Source organism: Phytophthora sojae (genome assembly GCF_000149755.1).
Source record: "Phytophthora sojae unplaced genomic scaffold PHYSOscaffold_15, whole genome shotgun sequence".
Classification (NCBI taxonomy): Eukaryota; Oomycota; class Peronosporomycetes; order Peronosporales; family Peronosporaceae; genus Phytophthora; species Phytophthora sojae.
In genome coordinates, this window is record NW_009258129.1 from 278,811 (window position 1) to 290,139 (window position 11,329).

Below are 11,329 nucleotides of genomic sequence, written 5' to 3' on the forward strand. Positions count from 1 at the left end.
GAAACTCCACCCGTCAAGTATGATACCGAATTTGAGAGGGATGAACGCACTGATGCCAATCTCGACCTCCTTGGTCACCAAGACCGCGTACTTCAACAGCGTCTCGGTGCAAATCCGCTTCATCGTCGTGTACTTGTCCACAGTCGGGTGTTCGCAGAACGAAAAAGGGAGGTTGCGCTCAGTGACAAAGTCCAGCCAGCAGTAGGCGGTCTGGCTCTTCTGGTCTATAAAAACGACCATCGTCCCCGAGTTGAACCCGCTGTTCGCCAGCGTGGTCACGTAGTCGGGGTGCTGCTTCAGCACGTGGCTAAAGAGGTTCGAGTAGCCCGTCTTGACGTCTTGTTTGTGCACTGTGCCAAACTGGCAGCGAAAGTGCTCAGTGGGCTCATCTTGCTCGTCGAGCAGCGGGGTGAAGAAGTAGGTGCAGACTTGCTTGGTCGTGAAGGATGTTTGCGAACGCATGATGAATTCAGAAATGGTAGATAAGGTGCTGGTAGTACGCTAGAGTGAATGAGATGAGCAGCTCTCTTGAAGGCATGCTATGTGGCGTAATTACGAGCTATCTGGTGGCTGTCGTGAAGAGTACAGCAAAACGCTTTTTTTACAGTGTCGTAAAAAAGTGTTTTTCGTAAAAAAAAAGCAATAGGGGCAATTACCTGTAAAAATACTTTATTGACCAAGAAATGTTTTTTACAAAAAATAAGTTATTTACTTCGAAATATTGTATTGGATCTGCAATACAATGACTATTTCGGAAGGCCTGGCGCATAAGGGACGATTTAGCTCGAGGAACTTACAAATGCTAGTTAACGAACGTACTATGCAGTATTGTGCAATGAAGGCAAACAACATTTGAAGGATCGATCAACGGATACGTCATGTTATTGCCTACGACGATCTCATACTCATACGCAACGACGATCTCATACTTCTGAACTCTTTACTCCTGTGCGTCCGACGCTTTGAGGGAGAACTTACTCGGGAAGACTTAGTTCCACACTGCGCAGCTCTTCCGGGGTAGGATGGCGGTGGTACAGGCGAGAAAACACCGTCCGATAGTCGGGGTCCCCGCCGATCTGGTAGACTTGCAGAGCCTCGAACCAGTCTGGATCGTGGTGGATCTCGCCAGAGACGTCGGCGTACGCGCTCACAATCCACTTATCGGTTTCATCAAACTCACCCCACGCGTCCTCCTCGATGTATTTGATGATCTGGGCCACACTGTAGCTTTTGTAGTCTTCGATACGCTTGAATACCTGCGTGAGTGCGGCCTCCAGCACCCGGTGCTTCGAAAGCTGATTGCCAGTAGGCACCCATCAAGTGGCGGATGTACTTGTTCTGGCTCCTGTTCTGCTCACGTAGCTCAGCTGGCTCCTGCTTCATCGTTTTCATCTGCGAGTGTTGTTCCTCGTGCTTCAGCTCCATCTTGTCACCCCGCGCACGCTCCTCGTTGAGCCGCTGCTCCATCCGCCAGGCCTTCCGAAATAGTCATTGTATTGCAGATCCAATACAATATTTCGAAGTAAATAGCTTATTTTTTGTAAAAAACATTTCTTGGTCAATAAAGTATTTTTACAGGTAATTGCCCCTATTGCTTTTTTTTACGAAAAACACTTTTTTACGACACTGTAAAAAAAGCGTTTTGCTGTACTCTTCACGACAGCCACCAGATAGCTCGTAATTACGCCACATAGCATGCCTTCAAGAGAGCTGCTCATCTCATTCACTCTAGCGTACTACCAGCACCTTATCTACCATTTCTGAATTTATCATGCGTTCGCAAACATCCTTCACGACCAAGCAAGTCTGCACCTACTTCTTCACCCCGCTGCTCGACGAGCAAGATGAGCCCACTGAGCACTTTCGCTGCCAGTTTGGCACAGTGCACAAACAAGACGTCAAGACGGGCTACTCGAACCTCTTTAGCCACGTGCTGAAGCAGCACCCCGACTACGTGACCACGCTGGCGAACAGCGGGTTCAACTCGGGGACGATGGTCGTTTTTATAGACCAGAAGAGCCAGACCGCCTACTGCTGGCTGGACTTTGTCACTGAGCGCAACCTCCCTTTTTCGTTCTGCGAACACCCGACTGTGGACAAGTACACGACGATGAAGCGGATTTGCACCGAGACGCTGTTGAAGTACGCGGTCTTGGTGACCAAGGAGGTCGAGATTGGCATCAGTGCGTTCATCCCTCTCAAATTCGGTATCATACTTGACGGGTGGAGTTTCCACTCGGAGCATTACGTCGCCGTTTTTGCGGTTTTCGAGCATGACCAGCGCTCTGAGAAGGTTCTCCTGGCATTGGCTCCAATCGCGGATGACGGTGTTGAGGACCAGACGGCTGAGAGCTACGGCGCTTTCCTGACCGGTATTCTACCGTTTTTCAAGCGGGACATTTCCAGCATCATCTACCTCGTGGCTGACAATTGCTCTGTCAACACGAGGTTGGCTGGTTTGCTTCAGGTGCCGTTCATCGGTTGCGCCAGCCATCGGCTGAATTTAGCGGTCAACGTGTACCTCTCCGACTAGAGCCACTGCTGGAGCAAATGCAGCAACTCATGCGAAAGCTGCGAGGACTGAACAAGGCGAATCGACTGCGGTAATTTGTACTTTTTGCTTTTTTGCTCTTTTGCTCTTTTTTTCTCAGGCAAAAGACCAATTTGCGCCCCTTACTTCGCCAGGCCACTCGAAGGGGCTCCACGTTCAAGATGCTCGAGCGCTACTTTGACCTGCGCGACGCGCTGGACACGGACGACGACGACATCGTGTCGTTGATGCCGACTCGCCGCCAAGAGTGCCCTGCGCGACCAGCTCCGTGATTTTCAGAGCGCGACGATGAAGCTGCAGGAGGTCAACATCACGCTTCTCGACGTGCGCGACATCTTTGATGCGCTCGTCGAGAAGCATCCCGTCGTCGACAAGTACCTTGCAGCCGATGCTGCCATCGTGAAGGACCCAGACTTCGAAGCGGCGTGCGTGCTTGCGCTGGCGGACAAGACCGAGGAGCTGACGGAGGGCCAGCAGCTCATGCTGAGTCCGTTCGAGGCCGTCGCCGCCGCTGCCGCAACTCCCAGCCCCGGCGGGCGCCCCCAAGGCTTCGCGGACCAGGTCCTGTCGGCGAGGAAGAAGCAGCGCACGGCGCAGAAGAAGTTTGGAGGGGTACGCCACATCCCTCCAACTTCTAACGCTGTCGAACGTTTGTTCAGTGCCGCGAAGCACACGCTGTCGAACCACCGACAGGGTATGCTGCCGGTGCACTTTGAAACGGTGCTGTTCTTGAAGCTTAATCGGCGCTTCTGGAATGCGGGTACCGTCACCAAGGTGGTGAACGGACAGTAAGTCACTCGATAGTGATGAAGGTAATGATCAATACAATACTTTCCACTCCAATAATTTACTTTACTGTTGCCGTTGTCAGTCATAATAGTTTATTTCTTACCATGGTGCTACTACTATTGCAGTATTATTATCGGAAGGCCTGCCATCCGCTCCATCCTAGCGTCCGCCTCCACACGCTTCTCGTTGAACCGCTGCGCCAGCCTGCTCACCATCACTGCAGACATAGCCAATAGAGGAGCCGCAGCTTCCTCGAGCGCTTCAATGAGGATGACCAATTAATAGAGCCTGCAAAAACAATAATGGTCTGACAGTTTTTAAAAATGCCGATCTGTAGATGGATGGGGTTGCGCGATTGATTGATCAAAGATGACACCTCTGCGTGAGTGGCTATTCCGTGCGTTAACTATAAGGCTGGCTTATGCTTGGAAGCGACCTTCTCCATCCAGCTTGACACCCTCTTCTAGGTAAATCTCATTCCTCGTTTCTGGGAAAGAAACATAGCCGTTGTACTTGGTTTTCTTTAGGAGGTTCGTGGTCTGCAATGAATCACGCCAGACATCGCTGCTGCTGTGCTATTCGAGAGCTGGTCGGCGTGGACAGCCATGCCGACAACATCGGAGAGATGATCGTCGAGGGGGCGCTTGTAAGTTCTTGGCGAGAATTCTTCCATTTCGAGGTTGAAGGTTACATTGAAACCTATGTAGGCAAGAGAATTATTAGGAGTAGCGAACCAATGTTAATTGGTTGCGTCGTTATGCATCTTTAGTGAATGATCTCGATGGCAATCTATGCTGTCATGTTGTCTCATGCTCCGACCTAATTACCCGGTGGATGCGCCAAGAATGTGAAATTTAAGTTCGGGCCCCAAAAAATACTGAATCGCGTCATGCATGACGAGCCTTCCAGACCTTTAGCTAGCTCTGAAATAGATGGCAGAAAACATGCGTCAGATGACGTCTTATGTCTTGCTTGTTTCGTGGCAGGATGAACTACCTGCAACACTGCAGTCCAAAGAAAGAAAAGCTACTTTCCACCCACAACAGGCCGTTGATGGCGACGGTGGGAAGTCCCTTTGTCTTTCTTTCTCACTCGATATCCCCTCAGCCGTTCTCATGCCCTCCCAGCCCGCTCCCAACTCGATGGCCGACGCGAACGGCTTGGCGCCACACTCGGCATCGGACTACATCGCCCACCAGAAGCTCGCCCGGGCGAGTCGCGACTGGAAATACCTCGTTCAACCGTCTGTGATCGCGGCATGCCTGGCTGTTACAGGGCGCGTCCTCCTTGGCCCCCTTGTGCTTCTGCTTCTGCTGCTCACCACCAAGTATTTTTCCAGTGGCTCCGTTCTCATCAAGGCTGAGGACACCTTCTTCGCCTTCACGGAACAAGACGTCACGATGGCAGGCGGGTGTTCAGGGTGTATTGGTCTCTGCAAAGTTATAGTGCTCAAGTACGCGTTGTTCAACGGGAGCGCGTTCGTGAGCTCGCCCATATTCAACGCCTTCGTTGCACTCGGACGTGATGAATCGTTGTACGACTTCAGCTCTCTGAGTCCGGAAGCTCTCGAGCTCGGGGACCCGCTCGATGCGAATGGGGCCGTTTGCCAAAGCGTCACCAACGAGTGGGGGCTACTCACAACGTGGCCACAGGGACAGCTCAGCAGATACTGGAAATCATCCGCACGCTCGACCTCAGCGTCGCGCCGCAGATGGTACGCGAGCTCGAGCTCTCCGTTGGCCGTACGGATGGGTGCGATACACCCTGGAGCCTACTTTCTCTCACACGACTCTTCAAGTTCCCAATGCGAGTAGGTGACCCAAACTTCGGCAAACTGTCTGCTGTCGACATCGGCATCTTCCCCGATGTTAGAATGAGGTTCCCGAGAGACCGTAAAGGCTCTGTAAAGGCTTGAGGGTAAAGTGTACCCGCTGGCATTAAGGCGCTCTCCCATTGGTTAAGGGAGAGCCAATCATAGGAATACAAAACTAGCCAATCAGGGGGCGCCCTGTTGGCGACCGCTCGTGCGATGATGTTTGACGGCATTCGGAGAGAGCTCACTTCTCCTTTTGCCAACGACTGAGCACTAGTCTATTAGAGGGCATTAAGAGATAAATAAAGCTTAAGTTTGACCAATCAAAACTGAGTATTAACATTTCAAGTACTGAGTGCTCGAAGATGGTCAAGGACACCCAAGTTCCCTTCGCGGGCCTTAAGTTCAATGAGAACCCAAACGACTTCCAGCGATGTAAAGACGCCGTGGTCGCACATCTCGTGAGCAAGACCAACAGCCGCAAGGTCTCTGAGATTCAAGCCGGAAGGGCTTCGCCCCGTCATGGGTTCCAGGATTTGCTCCTGCGTCCTGCCCATATCGCAGATCCGGGACCAGATGCTACGGATGATGCTCGCAATCAGCATGAGTATGAGGTGGCTCTGCTGGACGAAGTGGATTCCTACATCAGGGACATGTTCAACCGGACCCTGCCTCATACATACATGAATCAACTGAGTACGCCACTCTCCGCACAAACGGTTGCGGCGTTTTGGGCGCAACTTGAGGTCGACTTTGGGAAGGGCGACGACATGGGCATGGTGGAGTTGATCATGAAATTTGAGAAAACCATAAATGAGGACTTCAAATCCGTGGCCGAACTTTCAGAAGTTGCGCAACATGAGAAACCGGCTGAACCGCCAAGGGCAAGAAACGCTGCGTGTGCACTTGTTGCCAAGTCAGCTGATGATTGGGAAGGTGCTTGCGATGCTACCGGGTCATCTTTGGGGACCTAGCATCACATTCTCGCAGGAGGAAATCTTCACACAGCATTCATGAATGGAACCATGAATGGAGAACAGCGCATATATATGAGACAACCTCCGGGCTATCATGCACCAGGGAAGGAGGGCTATGTGTGTGAGCTGCGGAAATGCATCTATGGGTTGAAGCAGGCTCCTAGAATTTGGTATCAGGTGCTGCATAAATTTCTCACATCAATGGGTTTTGTACGTTGCAATAAGGAGTTTTGCATCTACGTACAAAAAGTGGGAGATGATTGGGTCATAATCGTGGTATATGTCGATGACCTGACGATCATGTCGAAAAGTATGCGACTGATCAATAAAGTCAAAGCGGAACTATCTATGAGATTTAAGATGAAAGACTTGGGAGATGTCCACTACATCCTCAAAATGGAAGTCCGCAGAAACAGAGAAGAACGGACAATGTCCATCTCTCAACATCAGTATATATTGGAACTACTGAAGAAGTATAGAGCTCAGCTGTAGCGACACCTCAGATTACAGGTCTTGAGTTAGAACCTGAAATTAAGATGACTGCGGATGAGATAGCAGCTCAGAAATTTGATTACAGAGGTTTGGTTGGGTCGCTGCAATACCTAGTGAGAGGTACTAGACCAGATATTGCTAATGCAGTGAGGGAATTGAACAAGTATTTGTCCTGCTACAATAAAACCCATTGGGAAGCAGCTAGGAGAATACTGAAATACTTGAAAGGGACGTCGACGTACGGTCTATTACTTGACGGAAAGTCAAAGGACGTAACGTATGAGGTGTACACAGACGCAAGCTTCGCGTGTCAATCAAAAGAACGTAAATCAATCACTGGATATGTGATTAAGATGGCTGACTGCAGTATATCTTGGTGCAGTAGTAAGCAAGGATGTGTTTCCCTATCAACTGCAGAAGCAGAGCTTATCGCATTGAGCGAAGGTGCAAAGGAAAGCGAATGGTTGTGGCACTTGCTATCGGAAATGGGGTTTCCTCTAGCGAAACCTGTGCAAGTCTGGTGTGATAGCAGGTCTGCTATCAGTATCACAAAGAACCCAGGCAACCACAAGGCTAGTAAGCACATTGAGATAAAGTATTGTTCACACGAGACTTAATAGACGAAGGCCGTCTGATAATTGAGTACTGCCCAACAGCTAGCATGGCAGCAGACATTTTGACTAAGGCCCTTCCTACTAAACAATTTACATTTTTGAGAGATAAAATAGGTGTGAAAAGCGTACTACCAGCGGTGAACACTTAGTGGGAGTGTTAGAATGAGGTTCCCGAGAGACCGTAAAGGCTCTGTAAAGGCTTGAGGGTAAAGTGTACCCGCTGGCATTAAGGCGCTCTCCCATTGGTTAAGGGAGAGCCAATCATAGGAATACAAAACTAGCCAATCAGGGGGCGCCCAATCAAAACTGAGTCTTAACACCCGACTACACCGAATGCCGTCCTGTAGTCCCGATCAACGACCGTCTCGTTGGTGCGAAGTTGTGTTGGAAGTGCTGCAGGCACGTAGGTGTAACCCCATGGTGGGGGTACACGGTTACGACACTAGAGTCGTACCCACAAGAGATCTTTAGGAGATTCTAGAAGCTTCGTAGGGGCGACCGCCCAGGAGGGCACGTAGAGAGAGAGAGCTCACTTCTCGATTGGTAAAGCCACTGACGAGGCCCCCGGCGGGGGGCCGAAACGCGTCTGGCACGCGTTCAATAGAGAGGTCGTACATGCATGCTTCAAGTACTTCCTACAGGTTATGAGCGCAAACGGCTCGGTGCGATCAACGAGAGGGGCACGATCGAGGGCAAGTGCTGGTGCTGACTCGCAACGACGACGGAGAGCCCGCCCGGATGCGAGGGCGTGGTGTACAAGTCAAGAGTGTCGATGAGAGAGATGGTGCTGGTGTTCCCGGTGGATCGGCGCGGCGTTGGTCAGGACGCCCGCGAAAGGGGCGACTGTGGAATAGCGCCCCACGAGATGTCGCGCGCCAGGGAACGAGTGACCGAGAGTGATGGCAGCCGACGAGGCGGACGGAATACGACGCGTCAAGATCGCCAGGGAGGTTGACGGGGTGATGGACCGTGTGACACGTAGACCAGCTGCGGAATCAGGCGGATCCTGACTGATTCGACGAGCCGGTTCGCACGCCCGGCTATGCGAACCCCGTGGACCCTAAACCCTGTCGAGGAAATACCGTCGAGGAAATCCCGCCGAGAAACTCCGTCAAGCCCAAGTCTTGATTATGCTACGCAAATCAGGTTGAAGGACGGTAGTGCAAGCACGACAGAAGTAAGGATAGGTACAGAGCGGTAGGCTTAGCAAGCAGTAGTACAGAATAGCCAGTAGCAAGGACATAGGATAGGGTAAGGACTCAGTCCCGAAATTTCTCTGAACCACTCAGACCCCTCCCCTCCGGAAGATCGCCAGATTCTTAAAAACCACCAAGCGTCGGCAAGCCGAGCCGCAAGGAACACGCGGCCCCCCGTCGCTCGCTGGCTCGGGCACTCACCCCCCTCAAACCCCGTGCTGGGAACGAAGGCACGTAAAACGTATACCGGTTAGGAGGCGCTCGATAAGGCGCAGCCTAGACGAAGAACCGCACGGCCTGATAACCGCTGTGCACAAGACTCCGCGTCGGCCCGATAACGCCACGCAACAAGCCCCAGGAAACGCCGGCCCGATAAGTCCGCACGCCCAAGGAACAACCGACGCCCTAAGACAAGGAACAAGCGTCCACTCAACCCGCCAACTCTGAAGCTTGCGAAGACTTGGGCTCTATATCCGAAGATACGCTACTCAAGATCCGGGAAATTGCCCGTCGCGACCGCAGATTGGACGCGTCGGGTTTGTGCGAGGACGAACTCCGCGATTTCTGTGAGGCCGCTACTCCACAATGGTGCCGCGACCCGGGAGTACTACTTCGAATGACGGGCCAACGATCCAAGAGGCATCGGAGGCAGGTGAGCAGTCGGCTGGAAGGTCGCCGACCACACGAGAGCACAGTGAGAGACTTGTCGCGTCGTGGAGCTCTGAGGGAACCGTCACGACAGGCCACGGGGCCAGCGACGACCAGGAGGGCTACGAAGAACAGTTTGCCGTTCCCGATGTGGCTCCCGACGAGGGAGCCGCGAAGGGCCGCGACACGAGTCGCGGTCCTACCGGTCGGAAGCCTGCAAAGGCTGACGACCAACAACAACCCGCCGCCAAGGCAGCCACGAAGCGCAAGTCGCCCAAGAGGAAGAAGAAAAAGTTGCGTGCGCCGGACTCGGCGGAGGAGTCGCTGTCCAAGCCGCAAGGCAAGGACACGGGACGTCAGTATACCGTCGAGGAGGTACGGTACGTCGTGGCGCGCACGGAGCTCTTCCGTTTGTTAGAGCAAGATCCAATCTTGGTCTTCCTCAAGCCCATGTTAATGAGCAACTTCACAGGCCCCTTCGTGGCGCCGGACTTCGATAGCCTCACCAGCGTCGCCCACGCCGCGCCGACTCTCTTCCAGATGCTGCGTGACTCTGGGTTCGTGTTGGGAGCTTTCGAGATGGAGAGGCTGTGCGATTGGGACCTCAAGTCTTGGCTGCGCGCGATTAGCGTCGTGCAGGAGCCCTTGACGATTCTCGCCAGATCCGTTAAACAAGGCGCGGCGAGTTCCGCGACGGGCCAAGACGCGCCGAGTCCCTCGGCGGGCCCAGCCCGGACTTCAACGACCACGCCCTCGACTCCGCCTCGATACCAATCGAGCGTGGACTCCGACAGCAGTTTCGAGTCGCACAAGCGCATGCCCATGAACCGACCACCGCGCGTTATGCAGCTTTCTGCTGCGCCGGCACGCGCCGACGATCGTCGAAACGGAGATCGTGGCCCTGTTGCGCGTCTTGAACGAGTGCTACACGATGCTAGCAGGGAGACCGGTCCGCGTCTTGACACGTCACACGACGCTCGCCTGGTTGTTCCGGTCCAAAGGACTACAGGGGCGGCTGTCACAGTGGGCCGCGATCCTCTTGCCGTGGAAGCTGGAAATCTGCCGATCCATGAAGGGAGAAGAAGAACTCCTCGGCGCGCTGGCCGCGAGCATTACACCGCGAGCCTTCGTCGACGCGGCGCTAGAAGAGATCGCCCTCCGGAAACGGGCGTCCAGGATTGTAGTCATTCCAGTCCCCGACGTGGAGCGCGACGAGGTCTTGCACGTCTTGAGCTTCGACGGATCGGCTAAGGCGAAGCGAGAAGGCGGAGCATACAGTGCCGTCATTTGGCAGCTGCCGAACTGGGAGACCGTGCGCTCCGCGTCGGGATATGCGACGGACCTCACGGTCAACGAGACGGAATACCGCGGGCCGCTGCTCGGATGTTCTCTTTTAGAGGAACTCGACGACGTCACCCGACTCGTCGTATGCGGAGACTCCAACCTGGTCATCAGGCAGATGCGGGACGAGATGGACTGCAAGTCCCCGGGGCTGAAGCTGCTGCGACGAAAGATGCGAAACGCACTCCAGGCATGGCCGCGCCACGAACTCTTCCACGTACGACGAGACTGGAACGCGAGTGCCGACATGCTGGCTGGACAAGCTCTGCAGCGTCAAGGAGGCCGCAACGCGCACAGTCCCGAGGAGATGCAAGATCTGAAGACGCTGATTCGTTTGGAAGAAGTCATCCGACCACGGGCATCGAGTCCTGAGATGGCGTCTCCAGTCAGTCTCGACGCGGAAAGTCTCGACGCAAAAAATCTCGACGTGAAAACGAGCGGCGCAGATGACCCCGTCGGGAAGGCCATGGACGCGGGACGCGGGATAACACAAGTCCTCGCGGTGACGACGCGTTCGGCTGCCACACGCACGACAACACGTAGGGGCCGACCTCCAGAAGTCCTGGAGGAGCTAGTGGTGCATCGACTGCGCCTGGACCGCATCCGCGTCGCCCAGGACGAAGAGGCCTGGATCGTCAACCTCAAGAAGTATCTCCGCGGCGACGTCGGAGACCTATCTCGGCGCGAGGTGAAGAACTGCCCAACGCTTGCGCCTCAGTACGAAGAGGGCGAAGGCGGGCTGCTCTACTACCAGCCGAGAAGCGACAATTCCGCCGAGGATCGCGATGTGATGACGAAGCTGGTGATCCCGGAGACTCTTCGGGAGGATGTACTCCACCACTATCACGCGATCCTGGAAGGCGGACGCCAGGGTTTTGGCCGCACGTACCAACGCGTGAGGCGCCACT

At 53.8% G+C, this 11,329-nt stretch overlaps 6 protein-coding genes across 6 annotated transcripts; 4 read left to right on the plus strand and 2 right to left on the minus strand.

Moving 5' to 3' along the window:
* Positions 1 to 5: 5 nt before the first annotated feature.
* On the minus strand, positions 6 to 462 carry PHYSODRAFT_341962 (hypothetical protein; the record flags this gene model as incomplete). Its single annotated transcript, XM_009540329.1, has 1 exon — positions 6 to 462. A coding segment is annotated over one exon (457 nt), but the record flags the coding sequence as incomplete, so codon positions are not given.
* A 512-nt stretch (positions 463 to 974) lies between these two features.
* PHYSODRAFT_307518 (hypothetical protein) lies at positions 975 to 1,425 on the minus strand (the record flags this gene model as incomplete). The annotated part of the gene is made up of 2 exons (XM_009540330.1): positions 975 to 1,221; positions 1,247 to 1,425. 2 exons carry the CDS (start codon positions 1,423 to 1,425, stop codon positions 975 to 977), a joined length of 426 nt encoding a protein of 141 aa, XP_009538625.1.
* Positions 1,426 to 1,771: 346 nt separating this feature from the next.
* Positions 1,772 to 2,533, plus strand: PHYSODRAFT_533107 (hypothetical protein; the record flags this gene model as incomplete). Its single annotated transcript, XM_009540331.1, has 1 exon — positions 1,772 to 2,533. The coding sequence occupies one exon, from the start codon at positions 1,772 to 1,774 to the stop codon at positions 2,531 to 2,533; it is 762 nt and encodes a 253-aa protein (XP_009538626.1).
* A 306-nt stretch (positions 2,534 to 2,839) lies between these two features.
* Positions 2,840 to 3,343, plus strand: PHYSODRAFT_532972 (hypothetical protein; the record flags this gene model as incomplete). The annotated part of the gene is made up of 2 exons (XM_009540332.1): positions 2,840 to 2,976; positions 3,079 to 3,343. The coding sequence occupies 2 exons, from the start codon at positions 2,840 to 2,842 to the stop codon at positions 3,341 to 3,343; spliced, it is 402 nt and encodes a 133-aa protein (XP_009538627.1).
* A 1,139-nt stretch (positions 3,344 to 4,482) lies between these two features.
* Positions 4,483 to 5,154, plus strand: PHYSODRAFT_532621 (hypothetical protein; the record flags this gene model as incomplete). Its single annotated transcript, XM_009540333.1, has 1 exon — positions 4,483 to 5,154. One exon carries the CDS (start codon positions 4,483 to 4,485, stop codon positions 5,152 to 5,154), a length of 672 nt encoding a protein of 223 aa, XP_009538628.1.
* A 364-nt stretch (positions 5,155 to 5,518) lies between these two features.
* PHYSODRAFT_532888 (hypothetical protein) lies at positions 5,519 to 6,170 on the plus strand (the record flags this gene model as incomplete). Its single annotated transcript, XM_009540334.1, has 2 exons — positions 5,519 to 5,899; positions 6,000 to 6,170. The coding sequence occupies 2 exons, from the start codon at positions 5,519 to 5,521 to the stop codon at positions 6,168 to 6,170; spliced, it is 552 nt and encodes a 183-aa protein (XP_009538629.1).
* Positions 6,171 to 11,329: the final 5,159 nt, after the last annotated feature.